At 43.6% G+C, this 26,066-nt stretch overlaps 1 protein-coding gene across 1 annotated transcript in view; it reads left to right on the plus strand.

The window, feature by feature from the left end:
- The window catches only part of pacrg (PARK2 co-regulated), a 124,779-nt gene extending 98,976 nt beyond the window's left edge, over positions 1–25,803 (plus strand). The window contains exon 5 of the mRNA XM_041954034.1: positions 25,572–25,803. Coding sequence (XP_041809968.1) covers positions 25,572–25,732 — 161 coding nt within the window. The 3' untranslated portion in view covers positions 25,733–25,803. The remainder of the gene's footprint in view (positions 1–25,571) is intronic.
- The last annotated feature ends 263 nt before the right edge of the window (positions 25,804–26,066 follow it).

Here is a 26,066-nt window from a genome sequence, read left to right on the forward strand (position 1 = left end):
CATTTATGGTTATTTATTTGTTCGATTGAGTCAAATGCATATATAATGCATTCATACTCTGTATATATATATACATACAGCACTGTAGAGCCACAGTCCATATCCATATCTTCAACTGTCTGTCTGTCTGTCTGCCTGTACCTCAGTCCTCCATGTTGATTCGTCACTTTGTTATTTTACACTTTGTCTTGAGGAGTGATATGTTTGATGAGATAGCGATTAACAATGCATTTCTCATCTACGTGCGGCTGTCGGCCTCCATCAATCCCACCCCCCTCCCCCTGAGTCCTGCCATCGTCTCCTCCCTCCTCTTTATGGCTGTGCTTTGACTTAGATCCGTAACTTCCAATTTACGCTCCACCACATATCATCCACTCTAACGCTGGGATGCTGAGTTGTCTGTGTAGTAAGCCGGTTTGATGGTGTGAGCTAGGCCAACAGGCTGGGAGTAAACGATGCAGAGAGAATTCAGACAGGTTTTGCTTGATACAAAGCACTGAGGAACTTGTTTTTCGAAGTTTGGCTGATGATACTGAAAGCTAAAGCCAGACTGGTAGGAGGACACAGTTATATAACTTTGATCTCCCTGATGGATTTCGGTATCGATGCAAAGACTATTCTTTGTCATATTATGCCACGGAGTCTCCTCTGTATTTTTGTCCATCTGGAGTGGAAAACAAAGCAGAATCATACTGATGAGTCCGGGGCCATCCTCCCCTTAGAAGAAAAATTAAGTCTGAAAATCACTGCTTTATGACTGACTCAAAATGTTTCATGAGCTATTTAAATTGTTCGAGCCAAGTAATTTCCCTTGCATTTAACTCTGACCGTCTTGACTTTACTTTAAGTCTAGATCCTGATAGCAACCCTTCATCAGCTTAAGTCTCCCTCAGATGTCGACTTCTCAGATGTTCGGTCTGATTGAGGAACTGAGGTGAATTGAAGATGATAGGGAAATATGCCGCCTGTGTTGTGTGTTAGTTCTGCAACTTGGCACATGCGAGATATGACCATGCTGTAGTACCTCACCTGCCTGTTCATTTAAAGAGACTCGGCCATGTGTGTTCAACTAGTCCAATGTTCTGCTTACAGAACAAAGAGGTTAGATTAGTAGCTACAGTAAGTATATCAAAGCTGCCGTTTTTCAAAATTTCAGGCTGCAGAATTACCCCTACTGTTAGGCCTATACTGCGGTTTGTAGTTTATAAAATAATCATAAACATTATAATCTCATCCCTGCACAAACATCTTATCATAAAACCACAGCAAACATAAAACATCATTAAAGGACGGGACATAAAAGCAACATAAAAGACGTAAAATAAAATAATGATTAGGATTTTTTAAACTCATGCATAAACAAGCATGTAAAAAGGGATTTCAGAAGATTATGACTATTTTGCCAAATTACAACAATTAGAGGCATGGCCGTACATGACAAAGACCAGAACCACCTCTAGTTTTCTAGTCTCGCTGCTTGGTGGTGAATAGCAAATCTGCATCTTCCAAACAAAGAGGAGCAGAGATTTGAGTTTTCATATCTATCTTTAATTTTTCAGGCTGTCGGTCTCGACAAAAGTGACGACACGCCTTTGTTTATTCAAAGCTGGCTTTGAAAAGTAGCATGAGAGGAAGATGAGAGGGAGTGATTTGTTTGACACACACACAGACACACACATACACATACACACAAGCCCATATCACTCAGTGCCCAAGGATGGCAAGCTTTCACTTTTAAAAGACTGTTATGGAAAGCCCCATTACAGTGCAGAAGGTTTCAACCTCAATTATATGGAGAATATATAGTAGTCAAGCTGCTAATGAAAATGGAGGAGAGTGTCTACTCTAGCAAACAGCTTTCTGTGAAAGATGGGGAAGTAATCTATTCTCTTTACGAGGAGCAGTACTTTTTCCCCTCTGATTGCCGCAGCTTTAATGAAGAGCTTACATACCTGGGGGGATGATTCAGGAGCAAAGCATCGGGCAACATATTGGATGTGGCTCTAAAATGGAAGTCAGAAAATCAGGTCTTTGCTTTATGTGCGTGTGCTTGTTTTTCTATATTTGTGGGGCCCCAGCAAGGGAAGCCCGCTCGCGGTGTGGGGTCAGACAGCTTCATGGGGACCAAAATGCTGAACCACATAACAAAATGTCAGATAAAAACAAGCTGTTGGAGAGTGAGTCTTGTTCTTGTACAAACCTACTTCACATTGCAACTTTTCCCTACTCTCAAGCTAAAGAAATGCTTTAATTCTGTGTACTCCAAAGCATAAAAAAAACAACACTCCAGTGTACGGTATGGTACAGTTTGTCTTTGATGGATAAATCAGGGTCATCTGTGACGCTCCAACTACATTCATATACATCTGGCATATGTGTCACATAGACATACTGAATCCATATATATATATGTCTGGGGTGGATTTGGCGTAGAAGTGGGTGGAAACATTAAAATGGTAACACTGGTTTTAATTTATACACGTCATGTAGGGGATGCTCAAAGACAGGATTTAAACCAGACATCGGAATGAAAGCATTTGAGCGTGTGAGCCTTTCAGTTAGTTGATACTGGACACATATTCACCAGGTTCTAAGCAGCAGCCTGGCTCCACAGAGTACTGCCATATTTTTTTCAGGTATTAACAGAGTGATCGCTTAATGTGCTGTAGTTGCACGTCATGCTGTTGCTGCCGCCCGTTAAAATTAATAATGATTGATTCTGTACAATAAAAGGAGTTTAAAAATTGGCAAGGTGACAAATTCATATGAAAACTGCATTCTGATCTTAGTCAGTAAAACTCATTCTTTGCAGCTGGTGGGTTTATTTATTGCATTTTTTGATTTTTATTGTTCACCAGCCCTTGGAGGATGAAACAAACCCTAATCTTGGACACTAAATAAGAGTTCCTGCAGACAATGTGCAATCAGTGTTGTTTACACTACAGCTACACTACAATCGAATCCAATCAAGAGAACTATGGCTGCATGCCTGTTTTACCTGTGGTCAAAAGAACAGCTTGTCTTGTTAATCATTTGTCCTAAATATTGGTCTCGGTGATATCGACTGACGCACAAAAAACGCTGTCTAGACTAACGTCTGCTATTACGTGGAACTGAAGCACCGCTCAGAATGAAGAAAGAGAACTCCAGTCACTCAGGTCTGAGCTGCGAAAGATCACACTCGGGTTAATACAGCAAGCCAGAGGGAGATAAAGACAAAGAGAGAGACAGGAAGGAGGGAGAGGGAGAACTAAGATTTCATTTAAGAGCGCGTGGCGCTGCCTCAGAGACAGTGCAGTGATGTGAGGCTGACCTCTGGAAGGAATGCAGCAGCAGGGGTCACTGAGGTTGATCCAATTCTGGGCAGTCAGTGCCAACTCTCTGATTAAGAGGTGATGAAGAGAGCAGGCCGACCATCATCTCTGCAGGCAGATTCACCATGGGCTGCATGCTGGGTGGGAGAGGCGATGGACACAGAAAGTTCAAGCACCATAGCTGGAGAGATCATCAGCAAAGGCACTAGAATTACTCTAAAGCTGTTGTCCAATCATTGTATTTGCACACTCTGTATCAGCACTTTAATACTGCCTTGCTGTTTGCAGACATTATAACTATTCTATATTTGTGCTACTGTTACACTCTGTTTTACTCAGGCTGGGACAATATGCTATGATGATAAGATAATATCTCCCAATTTGAGACAATTACGATACCTGGGCGCCAGTTTGTATTTGTATTGCGATTCCACAAGTATTACGATTCGATATTATGACTGACTACAATTTGTGTTTGTTTTCCACACACTAGACCATGGGAAAAAAGTTGAATCATACAGATTCTAGAGACCGTATATCATGAACAACTTTCTAAAAGCAGTGGACATCACATGTCTGTAAGTCTTTCTGAGTTTTATTTCAGCAGCATCATATATGAAAGTGGTAAATAAAATACTTTTTGAAGTAAACTGCTACATTTAGCTGTTCCTGCTCATCAAGCTAGTGCCATTAGAAAATAATAAATTGATAAGATGTTAGACCAAAATGAATAGGGTGAACCGCAAAAAAAAAAAACGCACACAAAGCAAATGTAAGACTTTAAATTATCATCCTTTACATATGAAGTTGGACTTGGACTAGCTTGACAATAATGTGTGTGTGTGTGTGTGTGTTTTTGTGTGTGTAAAGAGTAGCAGATTGAATTAGCAATGGGATTTCTGCAGCTATTAGTTCTTTTCCTCAGAGCACAGGAAATATATAACTGTAAGTATCAGCAGAAATGTAATTTTATGTTTAGCATGTGAAGTAAAATGGATAATTTGTTAAGATAATATTAGCGCTGTCCCAATGCTAATTTCCATTAGTGCATTAGTGGTAATTCCCATTATGTGGTAGCATCAAGCTAACAGACTAAGTGCTATTTATATCTCTATATAAAGAGACGCAATTCAGGAATCCCCCAGTCAATTCAGGAAAAAAAAAAAACAATCGCAACACTTATGTTTATTGATTTTTTCCCCCAATGTTTCACGATATCAACCTGTCAGTGGTCTTATCACAACAGTGAAACAAGAAGTAAACACATCATGCCTCACTATGACACGTGCTAGTTGTGCTTGTGCTCTCATTCTACTTGCTCTTAGTCGGGTTGCTTAATGAGAAGCTTTTAAAGTGACTGAACAGAATTTTCCCAAACAAGGGGAAATTCAATGAGATATTATTGTGTAATTACCACTAGCCACAGTGGCCCCTGTTGAGCAAAAGATACATCGTCTTTCTTTATTGCAGTGGTGATTGTGAGACATGCAAAGTAGCCTGGTGCCCATGAGGGAGTTACATATTCTCTTCATAACAGTTCATTTTAGTCAAACGTTAAACCAGGTGGTGCTAAAACAGAACCTTGTGCCCTTTTACATAAACTGTTACCTTCATTCGTGCTACTTTAAAATACAGAATTAGGGGTGTAGTGGTCTTGCGATTAAGTGCCTCAGTTTGGTTCCAGCCAGAGAACTTTATTGCATGTCATCCCCTTCTTTCTGCCCATGTTTTCTGGAGGTCTCGGCTGGTGGCCAAAAAGTCTTGATAAAATGCACAATTAAAATGGACTGAAATGGAATGTGAATATGAAGGAGCAGAGGGGCAGAGATAGAGTTAGAGGGGAATGGCAAGAGACGGATAAAAAGGAGAGACGACGAGGTCAGAGCAAGTGCATTCAGTTTCTCTCCCAGCCAGTGAGCCAGCCGGAGTGTTGGCAAACATGTGTCAGCGTGTGTATTTGTTTGTGTGTGTGTATGTGTGTTAATACGTGTATGAAGCGGTGGGGCGTGGTGTGGAGGCAGTGGTGGTGGGGAGTTTCCGTGCTGGGCCAAAAGATGGGCGACTGCTCAACTCCTAATTAGGCCTGTCTCAGCAGCCTTTCCCCACCCCGGGTTCCCACACCTGTCTTCCTACCTGTCTGTCTGCCAGGCTGCCCAAGCTGGGCCAGGACAGCCCAGCACACACAAACTCACAACGCACACATACACACAGGGAAAGTGTTGCTGTGTTTTTGAATCAGGCTGGGAATCTGTCCTTTTGTTGTCTGAAAGTGCAGACACAGGTAGGAGACAGACATGAAACCAAACCAGACGCTCAAACGGCAAGAGTGACAGCCGTAACGCACAAAGATGGAGGGGAGGCCTGCGGAGAGATGAGAGAGTGCGTTAATCCACACTCCGGAGCATTTCCTCTGTGGATCTGTGCGCGTTTGAACTTTTCAAGGGGAGGATGGCAAGGAGCGATCGGCCACTCTGTAAATGTCAGTGGATCTGAACAGCCCGAGACCAGACAGCCTCTCGCCGTCGCCTGCCACTCACTTCTCTGCCTTGGTGCTGTTTATTTTCTCCTCTCCCCTCTGCTTCCCCATCCTCCATCTCCTGCCCTCTCCCTCTTTTATTATTGCCTTTTACCTCTGCCTCACCATTCCCTGCAGGAAAATAGCACATCCTGTAATAGACAAGGTTTTTGTTTCTCAGTCTCTACTACTCTCTCTCTCTCTCGGAATCTCCATTGGACCTAAATCCACTCAGTAGCAGCCTCTCAGGCTCATGTTACTCAGTTTCATAGACCACATAGGATTCTGGCTAGCCAGCTTTATTTCCTCCTAATTTATTAGCCTACCATTATTTCGCTCTGCTGGTAATTAGATTTTTTTTTTCTTGTAGAAGGAGTTGTTGTTATATTTCATTCTTCAAAACCATCTTCAATTTCCTAGGGAATTATCAAGGGAGGGCTCCTTGATTTAATTTGTACGGAAATTAATTTGTCAATGTGAGAAATAGGATACTTGCTAATCTGGTTAGGCCAGCTTGTCCCACCCCCCACCCCACCCCACCCTGCATTAGGCCTACCCTAACTGTCTTTCCAGGGTTCAGGAACGTGAGTGAAAAGTCAGACAGAGGACAGGCAGAGTAGGGATTCAAAGACAAATGCAAAGAAAATACAGAGCTTTTGTGACAAAAGAAACACAGGAAGGGGAAGTGAGAAAGACAGAGGGAGGAAGAGTATTAAAATCAAAATGCCGAGAGGCGGGGTCATAAAATGGCTGCCTTTATTGAGCAGGGCACAGTGGGCCAGTTGCAGCCTGCAGGCCTTTTCTAGTCAGTCACTTGTGCTGCACTGCATCTCTCTCTGTCTTGCTCTCACTTCAGTGCAAGCCAATGAAGCTGTATTGTCATGATGTACTGATGAGAACAAAACCTACATTTTTGCCAAAGGAAATATAAAAACAGAATTACAGGACAGCATAAATACATGTAATTAATACACATATTTATGTGTATTCTTAAGGATTTTCATGGTTTGGTTTAGGCCCATAACAGAAGTTTGTGTTTGGTGTGAGAGAACATCAGGCCTTATCACCTAACGTCAGAGCCTGGTGCTCTTCTGATTGATTGGGAGCAAATTCCAGCTGTTTCCAAAATGGATCCTGGAAAGTCTTCCCGGAAGAGTATAGGCTATTGCATTCTGGGAAAATTAGCTTATTTGTGAGAGGACTGATTCCACTGAGATAAATGTGAACAGAACAAGCTGCTAGCTTTATCTTATCTTAAAGTCTGTAAACGGGGAAACGAGTAGGTAAAATCTAAAAAATGGCTCTTGTTTTTACATTTCTATGATAACAAGATATAATATATTTAGAGGAGCTGGTCAGTGGATTTTTTTTTTACAATTGGATAGAGCCAGGTTAGCTGTTTCCCTGAAGTCTTAATGCCAAGCTAAGCTAACCGTCTTCTGGCTGTAGTTTAGTAATTTCTGGACAGTGTGAGAGTGCTGTCAGTCTTCTCGTCTACCTCACAATCACATATGAATGAAAAGTTCAGAAGCTCATATACTTTGCCTGGCTGTCCATGTACTTTTTGCCATGTAGCGCATATACAATGAGCAAGTATTTATTGAAACAAAAATCTGCATTTTGAATAAAGTTGGAATCCCTCATTCGCTCAAAAAACATGGAAATTTATGTGCATTGCATCATCTATCAACAACTGAGTAAGAATGAAGGACGAGAAGAAAACTGAAATGTTTTTGTCCCTCTCCTCGGTCTTGTCCCTTCTGGCCATCTCTTCTCTGGACTCAGGCAGACTCTCTGGTTGTTGTGTGTTTGTCTGAGATATGGACTTGGATGCGCGCTGAGCGACCGCCCACTCCACACATTCCTCTGTAGTCCGCCCGCTTCTCTTGGACGTTGAACAAATTGATTTGGGCGTTGATTATTCAAGGGGCATATTTCACAACTTTTGACTGGCTTCTCTCCACCTCCCACTCTTACTTTTCGCCGTGCATCTGCCTCTCGCTAACTCACACCCATATCCAGCTGCCGCTCTGCAGGATGCGGCTAAAGGAGGCCCGTGGGTCGTGTAGTTCCAGGCGCTGTCTCTGAGTCTGATTGCACTGTAGCAGATCAGCGGTGTAACCTTTCTCCTCAGGGAGCCACAGAAAGTGCCCGGGCACGGCTGAGAGTCAGAGATAGGGAGACAGAGAGGATCCATCGGTAACAAAATCACCATCCTTTTTCGGAATAGAGACACACTTTGGTATCAGGCTGTTAATTTCTCAGATTGCAGTGGAAGTAGTTTGAAAGAAATGTGTGTATTTAAATTTATTCTGTTGCTGTTTTTCAGTACGGTGTGTTTATGACACTAAAGAGACAAATTCTTGCAGCGACATGTTCCACTCATGTGTGTTGCTTCACATATTTTCCAGGCATTTAATTATTTTGTACCACTCCTGTATAGATTAAAAGCAATTGCTACAGGGAATGAAGCCCATGACTGCATAAAATCTATATATGTATACTAATAATGAATATTCAAGGAAGGATTGGACGCCAACCAATAAAGCATTCATCACAGAGACATGAGCTGAGGCACGGCTGCAGGCTCACTCCCGCTTGTTATTAATATAAATGATCTTCACCGCAAATGACTAATCGACTCTACTCCGTCCCTCTGTCTTGGACAAGGAAGTCAAATTCTTTTTCCCTGGAGATTAGTGTTCTTTAAAAATGTGATAATCCTAGTAAAGGACCACATACAGAGATCAAAACCTACAAGCTATTGATTTACAGTATAGTGTGATTTATATTTGTTCATCAAAGTAGGGCTGCAACTTATTGATTATTTTCCAGTGCAATCGTTTAATTGTTTACTCTTTAAAATGTAGGAAAAAAGTGAGAAATATAGAAGTTGATGCCTTCAAATTGCTTGTTTTGTCTGAGAGATATCCTAAAATGCTAAGATGTTTAATTTGCAGTGGCACAAAAGAGAGAAAAGCAGGAATCCCTCACATTTGAGAAGCTGTAATCAGACATTGTTTGGCGTTTTCACTTAAAAAAAAAAGAGTAATAAAGTATCAAAATAGGTGCACATTAATTTGTAGTCGATCGACAAATTTCAGCTCTGCCTGAAAGAAAAAGTCTGTGTAGAAGGAAAAACAACTGATTTGACACAACACATGTCGCTCTAGCTTTCAAATCAGCAATTGAACCACAGAGTGCAGTTTCAAGATCACAAACAAATAAAAACGAAAAAGTCAAAGCATCCATTCTCTCAAAGTGACGAACCATTCGACCGAGACGTTATTTGCAGGCTTAGATCCACAGTTTGAGGCGTAAAGTTGGTCAGTTCATTTAGGATGGAATGAGGCTGGCATCCGCTCGTAAAAGTTACCAAAAATAAGCCTGCAAATTCTTCAACTATTTAAAAACCACCAACCATCGCTGCTACTCTCAGCAAACTCCATGTAGCCAGCGAGAGCAGAGGGACACACAAAAATGAGCCACAGAGTAAATGAGAGTGTTATAAAGAGAAAATGAGACACTAGTGATTAATTAACTACTCTCTCCTCCTCGTCCTCATAAGGCCAGGATCAGTTTTGTGACTCTATACAAGGGCTGCAGTGCTCGCTCTCGTACACCCCAGACGAGGCATGAAACATAGATCAAGAGGAAAGTTTGAGCAAGGAGAGAGTGCGTATTATATGAGTTTATGGTTGATTGCTCTGGAACCGGAGGAAGAGTGAGGGGGAGGACTAGCTTTGGTGAACTCACTAATATGTCTGATGTATTTCTTCCTCTTGAATGTAACCCACAATGCACACATGCTTATGTAATACAAAAGCACTTGCAGACATGAACCGTCCACCCTGATGTCCAGATCTATCCAGAATAGAAAGTAGCAGCTGCTGCTCGTTGCTCCCTCGGGCCATCGGTGTGTGGAGATTGTGTGTGCGCGCCTGTTCCTGCCAATCCACGTGTGTGCGTTTTACTGTCCTCCAGCGCTGTGCTGTAATCAGGTAGACCCAGCGGCAGAGTAATCTCAGTCAGATACTATGAACCACTAGCTAACTCCTCTGCTGCTCTCCTTTCGTCTTTCATCTCTCTTCCTCCTTTTCTTCCTCCTGCTCCTCCTCAGCAGCCTCCAGGCACTCTAATCTGCCTCCCCCTCTGGCTCACCTTCCTCTCCACCCTCCTCCAGCTCCCCTCTGGCACACACTCTGTCACCGCATCACCAGCACCAGGCCCGGGCCTGTGTCTCTCTTCCTCCTGTTTCCCGAGAGGAGAAGATCTGTGTTGTGTTGTATGTGCTGTGTAAGAGTGTGGAGTAGCATGTTTATCGTGTTTGGGTGCAACAGTAGCTCACCCTGTGGTTTATGCGGTAATCTGCATGTGAGATAAAAGCGATCATATGCACAGTGGACACACATATACGTACTTACAGTGGTGGAGTCAGTTGCACCAGAAGTTCCTCTTAATTCCACTGCATGAATATTACAAACTCTTAAACATGCACATTTCTCCACCTGTGCATATATCAAAGGAAAACACCCACCCTCCATCCTGTGTGTGTGTTCAGATTGGAAATGAAAGCTTCAGGTGAAAGTGTTTGCCAAGGTGTCTGTGTGGTGGGTAGATGATTTAGTGGGTGATTCTATGAGGAGATTCCTCTGTGGTCTCAGCTGGGATGGAGCGAAAGAGATAGCGATGAGAGACGAGTGGAGGAGACTATCCCAGTCATTTGATGGAGAGGTGGAGTGGGACACGAGCCTGGGTAATAAGGCTTTGCTTGTGTCCATGCGTGCACACATACACACACACACACACACAGACCTGAACATACACGTAGAATCGTCCAGCAGATTAAATGCGCTGCAGGTTGTATGAGACCAGAGAGCGAAAGAGAGAGACGAGGAAGAGGGTGTTGAGTCAGTGTGTAAGCCGCAGGGCAGCAAAGTCTTCCTCCACCACTAAGTCAGCCACTGATCTCATTTCTCCACAGATGGACTCCTAACACACTCCCATCAGGGGACAAATATATATTCCCACCGTCTCTTTTCCTCACACATTCCTGCACCGACGACCTTTTCTCTTCATTCGTCTCCCACACTCTTTCTATTTCTCTCTCTCTGTGCCTTGCCTTGTTTCCTGACTCCCCGTCTTCTCTTCGCTCTGTCTGTATCATCCTCCTCCACCCCACTTCCCCTCCCGTTGTCTCACACACTCCTTTTTTCTCCGTGTCTCTTTTAACCCTCTCCTCTATCCTGTGTCAGAGCACACACCATTACCCTCTCTCTTCTTCCTTTGATCAATCACAGCCAACAGGTGCTATAAATTCTGTCCTCTGGCGACGGGATACTGCGGCGTCTCCTGTATGTGTTCATACCCTGCCCTGCCTCCAACCCTGCTCTTTCTCTTCGTACTCTTCGCCACATCCCTCCAGCTCTTGCCCCAGTTTGTCAGCGAAGCAAAACTGGCCCCGTCTCGGAGCCCATCATTCATCTCCCCCCATCCTGTCACATCGGCAGCTTGGCTGGTCTCAGACAAATAGCATCACGGCAGATAATACAGCCACAGCCAGAAAAGAGCCAAATAAATGGTCCCTTCTCCGCCGACCTAATGGTTCTGCTTTCCACTTGGCCAGGGGACAGCGCTCAGCCCAGGGACTACACGGACACAACCGTCAGCTTATAATGAGGAAAACTTACAAGCTTCAACTAGCCATGACGTGCATGCATCACACATACACGCACCTCATGAATAAAAACCTGTTGACTGTCAACAACATCCCCAGACAAATACGGTGTTTGTCTCGAGAGATGTTCATTGTGTAGAAATTGCATAGTGATGTATGTATGCGACGTGACATGGTGCTGGAGTACATAACAGTGAAGTAATTCATATCTCAAAGCCCAAATCAAATCACACACATGCATAAACACACACGCAGCACACTGTAACCTGTAGGAATATGTATCAGGTGTAAAGACAGTAAAAAATACATGTTTTTGTTCTGCAAAATTTTATTTTAACTTCCGAAAAGGTGGCAAAAGGAAACGCTCCTCAGAGTCTGGTTCCATCATTTTGTGCTACAGCATATGAGCATTCTCAGCAGGGTGTGAGAAAATGACATCATTTAATGAACACAAGCATCTCTTCTGTAACTCCGCCACATCATGGCATTTCATGTTTGCTTTCCACCTGAGATGGCATTTGTTGTGGCATTTGTTGTTAATTCATCGTCTTTGTCAACGCACCAGGTGATTTTTTTTTTTAAGCAGTCGTGATTTGGCCTTTCTGATGGAGGCGTTGCAGAGAGTGGCATCAGTATGCCATTGCTGCATGTCACATCTGAATTGTTTTTCAATGCACCAACATTTCCTGAACGAAACAAGTATAAAAACAACCCATTCTGGGTTTTTATGCACAAATCTAAGATACACATTAAAATCAGTTGGATGGACAGTTTGTATAGTTTACATTAGCCAGCAACAACAGCCACTTGGTTAATTCAAAAGCAGCACAGTGCATTCAGGCGTTTAACTGAAAGGATTTCAGGCAGATACGTCAATAAGGCAATACTTATAAGGCAATAAGTCCACATGTTGGTGAGGTGTCGCTATATTGTCTGAATCTTAATCCCAAAAATCTAAACCAAAAACAAACATGAATCATCATCTTAATAAGATAATTTAGCTGATCTCAGTTAGATAGTAAGATAGGTATTTTAAGATATATATAAATGATGTATTTGCCCACCATGTTTTCAGAACACATAAGTGAAGTGACCCCAAATAAACAACAAGTCCTTTGTTGTTCAAACATGACCATGGACCATTTCTGAGAAACGTAACAAGACACCAGAGAGGGAGCTTATTAATAACAATACATATACCTAAAAAGACCACCACGGCTTAGCAGTATGCTACTGTTGAGGTTCGATTAGCTTGAGGCACCAAGACTTCTTGCGTATGATTGAGAAAGATTGTGATTTGGCCTAAAAGAGACCACTTTGACTGCCAGTAAGAAATTGGAAACAAGCAGTGGGCTCCTGTGTCAAAGTCCGACATTTACTTGACCCATCCATCCACTTCCTCCTTTGCTCCCATCACACAACAGTCACAGTCCCCACAGCTGCAAGCTTATGTTGTTCTGGGGCATTTGCTGAAACAACGCTTTTCTTCAGAGGACAGTCTCCAACTCAGATGCATGGGAAGTGGCTAAATTTGATCAGCAACAGATCTCCCAACAGAAATGGAGAGCTCTGCATAAAAATATTTAGTCTGTACATCTATAAGTTTCCGTGCCGTCATCATTATAGGACTGAGTGAAGTGCCACCACCATAACTGCTGACGCTGACTGCATCCTCTCTGTCTGTCTCACACTGATGTGCCTCTTCCATTCTCCTTGATCATGGCTACTGTTGTCATCTTCTCTCCTCCAGCGTAATGAGTCAGTGTGTGATGTTGGATGGCTGCTGACAGTGTGTCCTATGACTCACATCGGGGTGGTACTGCTGTCCCAGCATATCTCAATGCTCCCTCCTCCCTGTATCCTCCCCTCCCTTTCCTCCTCTCTCGCTCCCTCTGCTTCTGTTTTTACTGTACCTTCCCCAGTGAGTTAGGACACCTGCTAATAATAAGTAAACATAGTGTAAAGGTGACATATTAAACCCCCAACATGCACATGCCTGGTCCAGTTGGGTACTTGTACAGCTAAGCCTGTTTTCCGTCGTGTTTATTGTGTTTTCATCAGTCACATGTTTTATTTCTCTGTGGAGAAAGACAAGCAAAATAGAAAAGAGCTGGAGAGAAAAGGGAGTGAGCTGGCAGAAGGCACAAAGTGTTGGCCAGTGGAAAGTCTGATGATGATGGAGGCCAAATTGACATTGGAACTCGGTGAGACTGTGTGGGTTTGATTGCATGTGCTTGTGCAAAAAAGATTTGCTGTATCACACTTTATACTTTGAGGGCTATAGGTTTTTGAGATGTATTACACCACAGCCCTTGTTGTTTTAGCAGTATTTAAATTTTTACATCACATTAGTGTGTTTAAAACAGGATTTCTTTTTTCATTTTAGATCCACAAACAGAGGAAGGTATGACTGCTACTGGACCTGATGACATGTCAGTGTCAGCATATCAGCTTGTGAGAAACAGTAAACAGGCTTAAGACAGACACCTTGGCCTGTTTTATGTAAATACCACACTTAAACACTCCTGCTTTAAAGGGCTTGGGTACTCGTAAACCTTGACAGACCCTTGGGCTGTGCCACTGCCTGTAAAACACTGACTGTTTATGGATGCCTGTACCTGCATCCTTCCACCCATAAACACTTTTCTTTGTCCTTCTTGGACAGAGTGGGTGAAGAAGAGCCATTATGTCCCCTCAACCAGGAAGTGTTTTAGGCCATGTCCACTCTAATGTAAAAAAAAAAAAATGCCAGAACAATAGAAAGGCATGTAAATCTCTTCAAGTGAGCATGGAAGGAGTTGTTTGACACCAGGGCAAGCCAGTTGAACTGAGTGCACCATCAGGTCAAGGTTTCCAAACCTTTATCATAGAGGATTGCATGACTAATATCAGCACATCACAATCAGAATGCTGAAAGGCTCTGTTTGACCTGTTGTGCATCCACTTAGGGAAGTGTTAGAAAATATCCTTTTTCAGTGGGGATGTAGATTTTGTGTCTTCTCCTGGAGAAAAAAAACAATGCTTTTTCATATTTATTTGTGTGGACGTGCTCTTAATCTCCCTCATTGCCCACCATGAACTGCTGCCCTCGGGCCTCTCCCGGCTAGCTCCTGCTCTGAGTGCAGACGGACCGCATGCCGTCCTCTTGGTGCCATTGTCATTGTTGAACCAAAGTTCTTTTAATCACGCTGCCGCCCCAACCCACTGTGATTTACTAGCCCTCCGCATTCATAGGCAACCACTCCAGCCAATTGCATTAAAGAGATAAATAACCCAACCAATAAAAGTGCTGTGAGGAGGCCGAATGGGTCCTGGAATGCTCATCGTCCATTTGGTGCAGTAAGCAATGGGGGGTGGGAGGGGGGGCGGCGAGCCAGGGGGAGGTGTGGGGCTTTTAGTGGAAGGTTTTTTAGGGGTGATATTGTGATTGGTGGTGGAGGTGATGTCATGTCATCCATCTTAGGGAGCCACTTCATTAGGCTAATGGAAGGGCTGGACCGCTCACTGTTCGTTCCTGTACGTGAATGTGTGTGTGTGTGTGTGTGTGTGTGTCCTTCCATTGATGGCAGCTTCCAAGGCTAAAGTGGTTATGAAGACTAAAGTGATTTTATTTGCCAGGCACATAGCCCATCACTACGTATGGACATAACTGTGTGTGTGTATGTGTGCATGTGTGTGCACTTGTGAGTTACTGCGTGTCCATATGAGTGTGTGGGCAGGTGTGTGTGACAGTGTTTTCACACAGTGCAGTAATGACACTGTTTTTGGTGAGGGGAGATAATGCTGCGTGTCTGAGGAGCTAAAGCACACCTTTTTTTCCTTTGATGATTAAACTACAGTCGTGTTTCCTTCAATGACTTGCAAAAATGTGAAGTGCAGTGAGGATACTCACCACGCTTTAGGGTAATATCAGTGATAGACTTTGATTTGTCACTGACTTAAATTAGTATGTCACTTCAAATGTTCCTCTTGTGACGAGTGAAGAGGACAAATGGAGCCCCTCTTTGAATTTGCTGCGCCACTCGGCCTCGTCTCTTTCTCTCTCTCTCTGTCTCTCTCTCTGTCACTCCTTGCCTCTCCTCGTCTTTCTTTCCGACTCTCCATCTTTGTCAGCTTTTCCACCTGAAGTCCACATGATTTGCTGTCTGAACATGTGCTGTCTTTATGAGAGCGATTCCTCTGATTCCATTCCCTCCTTTGTTGTCCAGGTCATTCCACCTTCGGCAGCCTGCTTTATCCATTTCTTTATTTTTTTCAGATGTCATACGTGGCTTGCCTCTGACTCTTTGTAACACCCTGAGCCTATCCTGATCATCTGAACTCTTCTCTCTCCCCAAACCTCTCCATTGTCCAGTTGTAAAGCCTTTGTAGTGTCTTTTCTCTGTTTGTAGATCAAACTACAGTTAAATGTGTGACGTTTAAGCAACTGAGCTTTCACTCACAACCTGGTGAAGCTCATGGCCTTGACATGGTGCTAACAATAGGCCATTAATAATTTCATGAAAAACAAGTTGTGAGTCTGTACTCTCATGTAAATACATTGACAATGACATCTGACTTGAATTAAGGCCAAAATCAGAGAGGGCATAATGTAAGTAATGTACCTGGATTGCTGGATTTCAAATTAAATTACAGGTGAGGAATATTATTTGCATAGCACCTTTCAAGAGCAGACGTCACACTGCTTCATATTAAAAGAAAAAAAAGCAAGTAAGAGACAGAACAACAGACATTAAATGCATCCAGTTAAAAACATAAGGCGAAAAGCAAACCAAAACAAGTTAAACAAGGCAAGTTTAAACAAATGGGTCTCGAACTGCTTTTTAATGATCGGCTATTCACAGATCCAGTCCAATGGCAGAGAGCTCCAAAGTTAATGAGTTACAACCTCAACAGCACAGTGTCCTTTTGTCTTGAGCCAGGCATGAGGAGCAACCAGCAAAACCTGATCAGAGGACCTCAGATTCCTGCTGTTATTGTACTGCTGCAGTAGCTCTTTAATGTACCACAAAAGGCTCTAAATGTGAATCTTGAATTCTGAATTTGATGGAACGCCAGTGTAAATATATCACTATTGGTGTTACAAGACCTTTTTGAGGACTTGAGTTCAGCAGTGTTCCTCAGCTGGTAGAAACAAGAGCAAAACAAGCAATTTACATGCTGGTGAAGACTCAAAGCCGGGCCCATAGAAACGCCTTGATTACGAAGGGTAGATTTAAAAGAGGATTAAAGAGCCAAGACTTTCCCTCCCCTTCAGGACAATGCCATCTGGTGCAGAAATAAGAACTTCTCTTTTGTCAGCATTTAATTGTAGACAATTATTTGCCATCCAATCTTTTATAGAATCGAGGCAGTTCAATAAAACATACAATTTGTAAATATTTTGAGGCTTAATCAAAATGTATAATAGAATATCGTCTGCAAAACAAGGACATGTTGTAGGACGTACCTTTATATTTGCTCCCTGAGAGGAAGGAAGTACAATGCAAACAGTATCGGGTCCATGACAGACCCTTGGGGAACACCAGAAAACAGAGGTACAGTTGATGAGGCGTAATTCTAGCGATAACCCAGAAGGTCCTGTCTATAAAGATATAAAAGGTGACTTGGAAATAGCTGCTTGTTTGACGCCTTCATTTGAACTCTACCCTTTATTTTGATTTTGTACACAAGAGATCATGAAGTGAACCAGATGCAAAGTGTTCTCTCTGTATGCAAACATCAAATTAATTTCATCACAAGCAACACCAGGAAAGTCTCTCTCTCTCAGTTTTCCCTCTGTTTTTTTTGCCACACTCATAAGATGTTTCCACAGGACATTAACCTGATATTACATTAATCTGTTTATTCACACTATTTAGTGTATAATATGAGTATAAATATACTATTTGTGCATCCATACGTGTACAGTAGAGGTGTTAATGCAACAAAATAGCCGCACCTTGTCCAAGCTGTGCTGTAATGTTTCATTCAAAAGCCTCCATTACCCACAGGAAGTAAATATAAGGGGGAAAAAAACCCAACAAAAATGACAAAAAGTAGTAGTAGTTTCCTAACTTAAACATATGGTCTCCATACCCATTAAGATGTGTAAATGAGAGGACAGGATGAGTAGTAGCCTTATCAAGGCGCTGGTATCCCCCACGTATGGACACCTGCTACCAGAGCAAAGGTACACGAGCCAAGCTGTTTCCTATGAATATTAATTTCTTCACCGTTACCTTCTGGTAGTGAAGGTCGCAAGCCACCCGGAATAGAAATAAAAATATTCCTTGCCTTTTATTTATTACTTGTGACAGCCATTAATTTGATGTCTCTATATGCTCAGATCTGAGGAACGAATGGTATTGCGACATTTTCAGACGAACATGCGTAGGGGTGAGGTAACTCTGACGGTCTGATGGATTGAAGGATGCAAAAAAAAACTTGTCAATGCTTATTGGATTCCTGTCAAACATGTTCAAAATGAGAAGACAGGCTTTCCGCTGTCGGCTCTGAGCAAGCAATAATCAGCTTGATGTAACAAGAGACAACATTATTAGAAGACTGTGCTATTGTCTGACGTAACATGTGGGTCACAGGTAACAGGCAAGGTGTCGAAGAGATATGCATGATGCGATGTCGTTGTACAGGTTTTAACCCTTGGTGTTTCAGAATCTTTTCAGGAATTGCACTGAATAGTTCTTAATTTTGAGATTATGATAAAGTGTCTTCCATTGTCTGTATGAATAAAGCAAAAACGATAGGAAAAGTTTTTTGACTACTGACTAAATAGAGCTCCTAGAGAAATATTTGCTGAATTCTTTTTGCATTAAAAGGTTTCAAGACATTGTGTTAATATGTTAATCTGCAGCCATTTCGCATTGGCTTCAGTCCATCACGACTTTCAGAGCTTTGTGTGTACATGTAAAGTGCCTCCACCTGTATTAGCAGGCCTTTGCATTTCTAAGTGTAGTGCTTGTTTGGCTTGTGTGGCCTTTAACGCATGTCCCTGGTGCAGATCGATTTTGTGCCTAGCCAGCAGCCCACTGCTAACCTTGAGGTAAGGTGGCGTAATGAGATCGCATCTGACGGCATTGACTCACACCTGACAGCACTGACACTCTCCTCCCAGCCAGGGAGAGACACAGGCAGGCAGCGTGGGAGAGGCTAGGTCCTCTATGGTAGTCGGCACTGTTCAAAGCTTTGATTTGTTTCCTCTTGATTTCACTGTAATGTATAATTCTTCCAAAGAAATTAGAGTTTTTGAATGCTAATGGATGAAAGGGAGACAAAATGTTGTTAAATATTATTCAAGACAAACATTTGCAACCTATGTAGTGAAATTTAAAGCTGTCAGATATTATTAACACATTAGTATTTATTCTAAAAATCCTCTCTCAGAATCAGTGTACGATCCCTATGAACATCCCTTTCATGAGAACGGCAATATTTTGGGTCAAACTTTTTCACTGAAACTTCAGCAGCTGCAGCTTTGTAGTGTTTAGCACATTTGAATTCAGAGTACCGGGGCTGCAGGCAGTGCTGTGTTATGCACGGTCCTCTGTCTGGGCCATGGCTGCGATAAGAAGGGCCCAGTCTGTATATTCTGGCCCAGATGAAAACCTCTACTACAGCAGGCTGCAGAGATCATTCGTCACCAACAACACACACACTTGTGCACCCTGAAAAACCTTTAATCTAATTTGAACATAATTAAAATGTAGCTTCCCATCCGAGGCATCAGTGTGATATACCTGCGAACATAACATGAGATGACTTTTTCTTTAGGGCTGTGACAAGCATACTGAAGCTGATTCACAGATGCATGTATCAGGCTACAATTGGATGAGATGGAACTGGGATAACCATTATCTGAGTGGTGGTAATTGAAACAATAATGGACATGGTAACAGCTCGGAAAATAGCATTGATCCATCATCTAAGATGAGCCCGCTTTGTGCATTAATACCATGACTAAATGGTGCAAACTGATATTGTTCTCGGTCATGGCTAGGTCTAGTTGGCTAATTGAAAAAGAAATGAGCAAGAAGACAGTTTTGTGAGGTGTGGAAGAGTGATTCCCACCTCTCCTCTGTGGGGCTTTGAGTCCCTCCCACAGCCTGGGGCTTTCTAAGGAAAGATTAGCCAAAGACATGGCACGATTTTGGCGGAAGTGTGGAATTGGAATTCAATTCTTGTATACCTACGTACAGATTTAGACGAGTAAGCCAGTGGGAACCAGATCGATAGGAATCTAACAGCTTTAGCTCCCGTGCAGCTCAGGAGCATCCTCAGCAGGTTGCGTCTTTGTCTCAACCTTGTCTACACATTCTTTCAGTCTTAGTTTCTGCTGTGCAATCTGACCTTGACACATTTTCCTCCACCTGGCGTACTGCTTTGCTGATGCCCAACTTTCACCGGGTTGAAATGGCACTGAGCTGCAGCCAGCCTATAGGCTGAGCACTGCTGGGCTGGATAAACACATGGAAAGTGAGATCACTGACCTACAGCAAAGGTTAGACTTCAGTAAGCATGAGCAGTCCAGATGATGTCTGGTGTAGGGGCTGGGGGTTTAATGAACTTCTGATGGCCACAAGCCTATTGTTTTACCTGTCTGCTCGCAACCTCGTGTGGATATCCGTGCATGTGTGTGTGTGTCTGTGTGTGTATGTGTTTGTGTGTGTGTGTGTTTGTTGTAATGTGTCTGAAGCTGCAGCCCTTATTGTGGCTAACTGTGTTAAGCTGAAATGCTGTTATTGATTACACACAAAGGTTGAGATGGAAAAGCAACGGAGTGAGAATGGGCCCAGCTCCAGGTGTGTGTGTGTGTGTATATATGTGTGTGTGAGAGTGTGATTGTGTATGTGAGCCACAGCTGTGCTGTCCGTCAGCCTCTGGCTTATCCATCAGGGGAAAAGGGGGCTGGGGATGCTGACGAAGGGAACTACCAGTGCGAGAGAAAGAAGGCCGAGTTGAAAAGTAACAAAGCAACTGTCCTGTGCTGGACTACAACTACAACTGTGAAGTACTATTACTTTACTCGAGTCCTTACATTTTGTGAATCTCAGTACTTCTTCTCCGTAACATTTCAGAAGGAGGCGTTCTTTCTAATTAAAATCTATTGTTCATTTCTGACTGTCACTTCCTTTGGAGATTTTACATGTTAAGTCTATAATAAGCTTGGAATTGTGATGCATTATTGCAGTTTTAAACTACCTAACATTGTATGGAGTAGTTAGACCAAGCAACATCTGGACCAACTAACAAAACACTGCTTTTGCATCAATATTGGAACACTGTGAAACGGAACATTCTTCTGACTGAACGTAACTTGCTATTAATGCTTTGTACTTTGTTTTTTTTTTTTTTTGCTATATTGTTACTTGTACTTCCATGCATCGCTCCCTGTCTGTCTTTGTACACCTGTTCCCTCACTCTTTCTGCCCCTGTCTCATGTAATTATACAAGCACTCTTGTTCTCTCTCTACGTGTGTGTGTGCGCGCATCTCCACATGTATCTGTCTGGATGCACGGCCACAAAAATGCATAATAACCTCTACATGCACATGTATACGCACACACTGCAACATATTCTCACTCTGTGTGGCTGCCTTTCCTCTGCAGACACCTGTGGTTAGGTACACACATAACTCTCTCTCTCTCTCTCTCTCTCTCTCTCTCTCCCTCTCTCTCTCTCTCTCTCTCTCTCTCTCTCTCTCAGACACACACACCTGGTCTCCCCCACCTCTCACCCAGAGTGTGTCTCTTTATGAGAGCCCTGCCTGGCGCCAAACTGTGAGGCCCTTTTAATTAGAGTCCTGCTGTTAAGCACAGGTCTCCTCCAGTGGTCCCATCCTCTCCCTACCACCTCCTCACACCTATACACCCTCTGTCACACACTCACCACCACCACGCTCCTCTCCTTCCCCCTGCCCACATGGCCTGATTCACGCACGGTATCCACATACATCTAGACATCTAGAGTAGAGCATACATTTAGAGAAGAGAATTGCAGTGGTTGTTTCCACATAAACAGTCTGAATGAACGTGACCCTCAGTATTTCAGGCTGTACCGTCATGTAATTTTGCTGTATTTACCTACAATTTTCACGCAGAATGTTCGGAAGTATAATAGTTTAATTTTAGCCTCTTTAAAGCCTAAACAGAAATGATAGTATGAATTAAATCAATTTGAGTCATGAGGGAAAACATTTGAAAACAAAGCTTTTATACCTTCAGCTGACTCAAAAAAAGTAATCTACTTAGACTGCTATGATTAAGCTTAATGGTAACAATAACTCAGTATCACATTTTCACAGGAGAGGAAACAAGGAAAAATAGAATACTTTGAGAAAATGAATTTCAGCACATTTCCCATTGATTCACAAGGGAAAATACGATTGTAGTTTTATTGTTGCAATAGATAATGTATATTCTAATGCTGATATAGAGCCCTGAAAAAACTTGGGTTGGAGCATCGATGGTGGGTTATCAGTGCGTGGTTGGTGAAAGGAAAGAATGAAAACACATGCACTCACATAACACCCTCAGCTGTGCAGGCGCAGTCAACTGCTGCACAAAGTATTCCTGGAACTCAAGTTGCTCCATCGCGCTCATAACCTGCATTCCTCCATTTCCCGTTTTAAGCGAGGCCAAAGCCCTTGTTTAAAAGCCGAGGTCTCACATGCATTGATTCTCTTCTGCATCTGGCTGCTTTGATCAAAGAGCTATTGTGCTGGGGGGCCTCTTGTCTAAGCTGCTTTCATACGGAACGTCCACAATCAGGGGTAAGTTGATTAGGAACAATGGTAGGTGGCTTGATATTATGTTGAATCAGCTCTGGAATTTTGAGCTAAACTTCCCAAAGCTGCTGCGATGTGTGTGTCACCCGGTCCCTGGCGGGGGATGGGATTATGACCATACAACATACACACAATGCACGCCAACCTCAATCTTGACAAGGCGGTTACAGTACAGCTCTGTTACCGCCTGGTCATCCATCAGGCTAGAGTTCCCAACAGTAAATATCCCCTTAAAGTCCACCCTCCATACATGTGAAATTAGTTTGGCGGAACCACTAAGCGCTGCCTGCATCTGTGACTGCTTGTCTTCAGCTTGATGTGGGAAGGCAGGTTGTTTAGGACCGTGGGGAATGAGGGATGGAGAAAGAGCAGGGAGGAGGAGGAGGAGGAGGACGGCTGCAGCTGTTGTTGTGCGGAGTTTAGTGTTGGTCTGGTGTGGCTTGAAAGAAATCACAGCGTAGATAGATAGATAGATAGATCTCCGTCATCTGTCCCCTCTCCTTCTGTCCTCCTCACCACTGTGGGTCTTTGTGCTCAAGACCCCTCAAATCCCCGGGATTTATTATGAAAGGCAGAAACAAAGCACATCATCTGTGCCACCTTCCTTTTCTTCCTCCACCTTCTGTGTAGCACATGTCGCTGCGCTGAGAATCCTCCTCTGTCTGCGTCTGTATCGACCCTTCCTCCTTCTCAGAGGAACAGACGGCAAACTCCTGCCAGGGCCCTTTTTCCGTCTGTTCACGGGGTGTGAGTTTTTATTATGATTGTTTTTAAAGATTTTTTTTTCTGTCTGCCCAGGGTTGCAGATTTTGCCGAAAGCAGAGAGAGGGAAAAAAAAATACAAGAAGTAGAAGAAGAAGAAGAAGAAGAGAGGGAAAGAGAAGTTATTTTGCTGAAGGACATTTACAGAGGCAGCTTTTAACGCTCCCTCCCCCTCCCTTCCTATCCTTCCATCCCTCCTTAAACACACTTCTCCCTTTTTCTGCTCTTTAAATATTGAGAATCGTTGCAAATCCTCTGGCCTTTTCCTTTTGATGCTACTGGCCTCCCAACAGCTCAGCAATAGAAATGCACTTGGATGGGCTGAAATGCTCAGTCTAGCAACAGCAACAATTCCCCCCTTGCAGGACCTCCTTGGCCCACACCAACCCCCACCCCCCGCTCCAGGCCCCAGTAAACGGGCCTGAGCTTCGCTGGTTCCAGAGTCGCACCTCTTCCCCGGCTCCCCGTGTTCTCCAGTCTGAAGGCCAAGCTCTCCCTCTGGGCTGGCTTTGGCTGCTCATTTTCACTCTAACAGGGGGTGGCTCTCCACAGGCCTGGCTTTTTAACCTACACCAACATGCATGCACACACACAAACGCACACAAACACACACCATGCTGCTGAAGCCGACTGTAAGAGTGACCCGGCTGACTCCTGTCACTTCATTCCTTACTTTTCCCCGCTCCCCCGCCCCGGCTCCACACATCACAGCATACTGTTTTCCTCATTTCTCCCTGATTGCTTTGCCTCTTTTCTTTTATTGCTCAGATGGCTGCATTTTAGATGCTATTTAAGATTTTGCTAACTAGTAGTATGCAGACGGCTGTGTTGTGGGTAGCTCAAGAATAAAACACAGCCTGGTTTTACATACAGAACAAGAGCTTTTTCTTTAAGGCTGCATTCCTGAGCATATGTAGCTATTGTTGCTGTTTCTCTAAAAGGAAAAAACAGTAAACAGCTGCTAAATAAAGACAAGGCTGTTAAAGTTGCGCTGTGTCCAGGCTAACCGGCGGTCAAAACACGGCTGGAGAATTCTCCCCCGTCGCTTTCATGTAAAACAGGACAGCAAATCCTTAGCAGCAAGCAAGTGCAGCAGACTGAGATCATAGACGTGTTACTGCTTAACAACCCACTTTATGGGGCTGGCTCTCTTTGTGTTGTAATGAGGAGGCCATGGATGGGTGGAACGGCGAGGAGAAGGAGAGAGAGGGAAGATTGAGTCTGTCGAGAGGATGAGAGATTAGAAAAGATTGAGAAATAAAGGATGGAGTCTTAGGAAGAAGCAGGAGAGAGGTTTAATGTGTCCCTCTCTCTTCAGGTCTAATTAGGAGTGAAAGAAGGGGCTGAAGGGTCCCTCTTAAAGTGCTGCTGTTAATTTTTCACACCACAGGTGCACTTCATAATACACCTTTCTCTTCTCTGCGAGTTAAATGTCGCCCGCTATCCTTTGTTTTATTTCATAGCATCAAGAAATAAATCCACTGCTTCTCCCCAGAACATTTTAGTTGAACAGGACATTTCTTGCAAACAGACTTCGAAGTCTTTGTGTGTGTGTGTGTGTGTGTGTGTGTGTGCGCGCGCGCACGTGCCTCGTTCCTCTCTATATTTACCTCCCTCTGAAAAGTGTTCTGAGCCCCCAGTGCAGTGACTTAAGATTGGCAGTTTGCAGTGTGCTGATAAAGCCACAATGTGTGTGTGTGAGGGTATGCGTGCGTGTGTGTGTGTGTGTGTGTGTTTGTGTGTGTGAGGGTGTGTTTGCTGGTTAAAGGGAGGAAGAAGGAAGGAATGGAGGCTGGACACCTCAGGAATGTTTTTTTCGATAACAAGTTCCACCAGCTCACTGGAGCTCTGTTGTACAGTTTCATGTGTTTTTCAAAACTGTCTCCACGTATGTGTGTGTCCCCTGGGGGACGGGGGGCTTCAGCAGCTTTCTTGCTGTATTGTGATTGGCCACAAGTGCATGATGCTCTTTTTGTCATTTACCACTCATGCACAAACACCTGAAAAATGCAAAAAAAACATCTGCACGCAGGACACTCGTTTCTCTTTTGGACATTTACTGTTACTGTTGAGTTTGTCCACACACCAAACACACACACACACACACACACACATTCCTACCTGTGGCGTTTGACTCCAGGTCACTGCTCATGCGTCGTGTGCATCGGCGCAGCGTTGTGCAACAGCAGAGCCGTCACTAACTCGGTCGTCCTGTACACTGCTCTCCTCTCTGCAGGTTGCCTCATTAAACTTTCAGCTGAACAGTTAAAAACTCTTCGGCTGCTCAGTCCCAACAGGCCGCGGCGTAAGAGCAGTAAATTAAATCCAGTCTGTCCGTTGGGTTTGAAGTCAGATGGAACGATGGCGGCTCGGTCCGTAGCAAAGCAGTGCAGCGTGGCCACAGGTGTTGCTTTGTGAGCCCTGACATCAGCCTCACAGTCTGTGATGACCCAGACTGAGTTCTGGGGGGGGAGTTAATCTTTTTTGCCTCATTCTATCTGCCTGTTTCTTGTACTCAGTCAACACTGGAGATGGCATCGACTACGGCCAGCGGAACAGAGAGACCATCGGAGACCTGATCCAGGAGACTCTGCAGGTGTTTGAGCGCTACGGAGGAGACGACGCCTTCAAAAACATCAAATGGATGGTGCCCACCTACGAGTCCTGCATGAACAACTGAGGGGCGGCGTCGCCCTGACGTTGCACAGACTCTTGACTTTACCTCTTTGTCAGTCCTTTATCTGCTTCTCACCTCTAAATGAAACTCTTATCTTATTCTTTTCCAGCCCTCCCCTAATCTCGGCTTCATTCCATTTGGTCTTCTTTTGTTTCTGAACCAATCTCTTACCCCACAAAGACCCAACGCTCCTTCCTCTCTTCAACCCCCCTCTGCTCTCTAGCATATCCTATTAAAGCACTGTTAAATTCATAATAGCAAGTCATGTGGTGTTTTGTCAATCTGTATCTGTGCATTCATCACCTGCCAACAGCAATCAGCCTGACAGGACACATTA

The sequence above is a fragment of the Chelmon rostratus genome, chromosome 15 (genome assembly GCF_017976325.1).
Source record: "Chelmon rostratus isolate fCheRos1 chromosome 15, fCheRos1.pri, whole genome shotgun sequence".
NCBI lineage: Eukaryota > Metazoa > Chordata > Actinopteri > Chaetodontiformes > Chaetodontidae > Chelmon > Chelmon rostratus.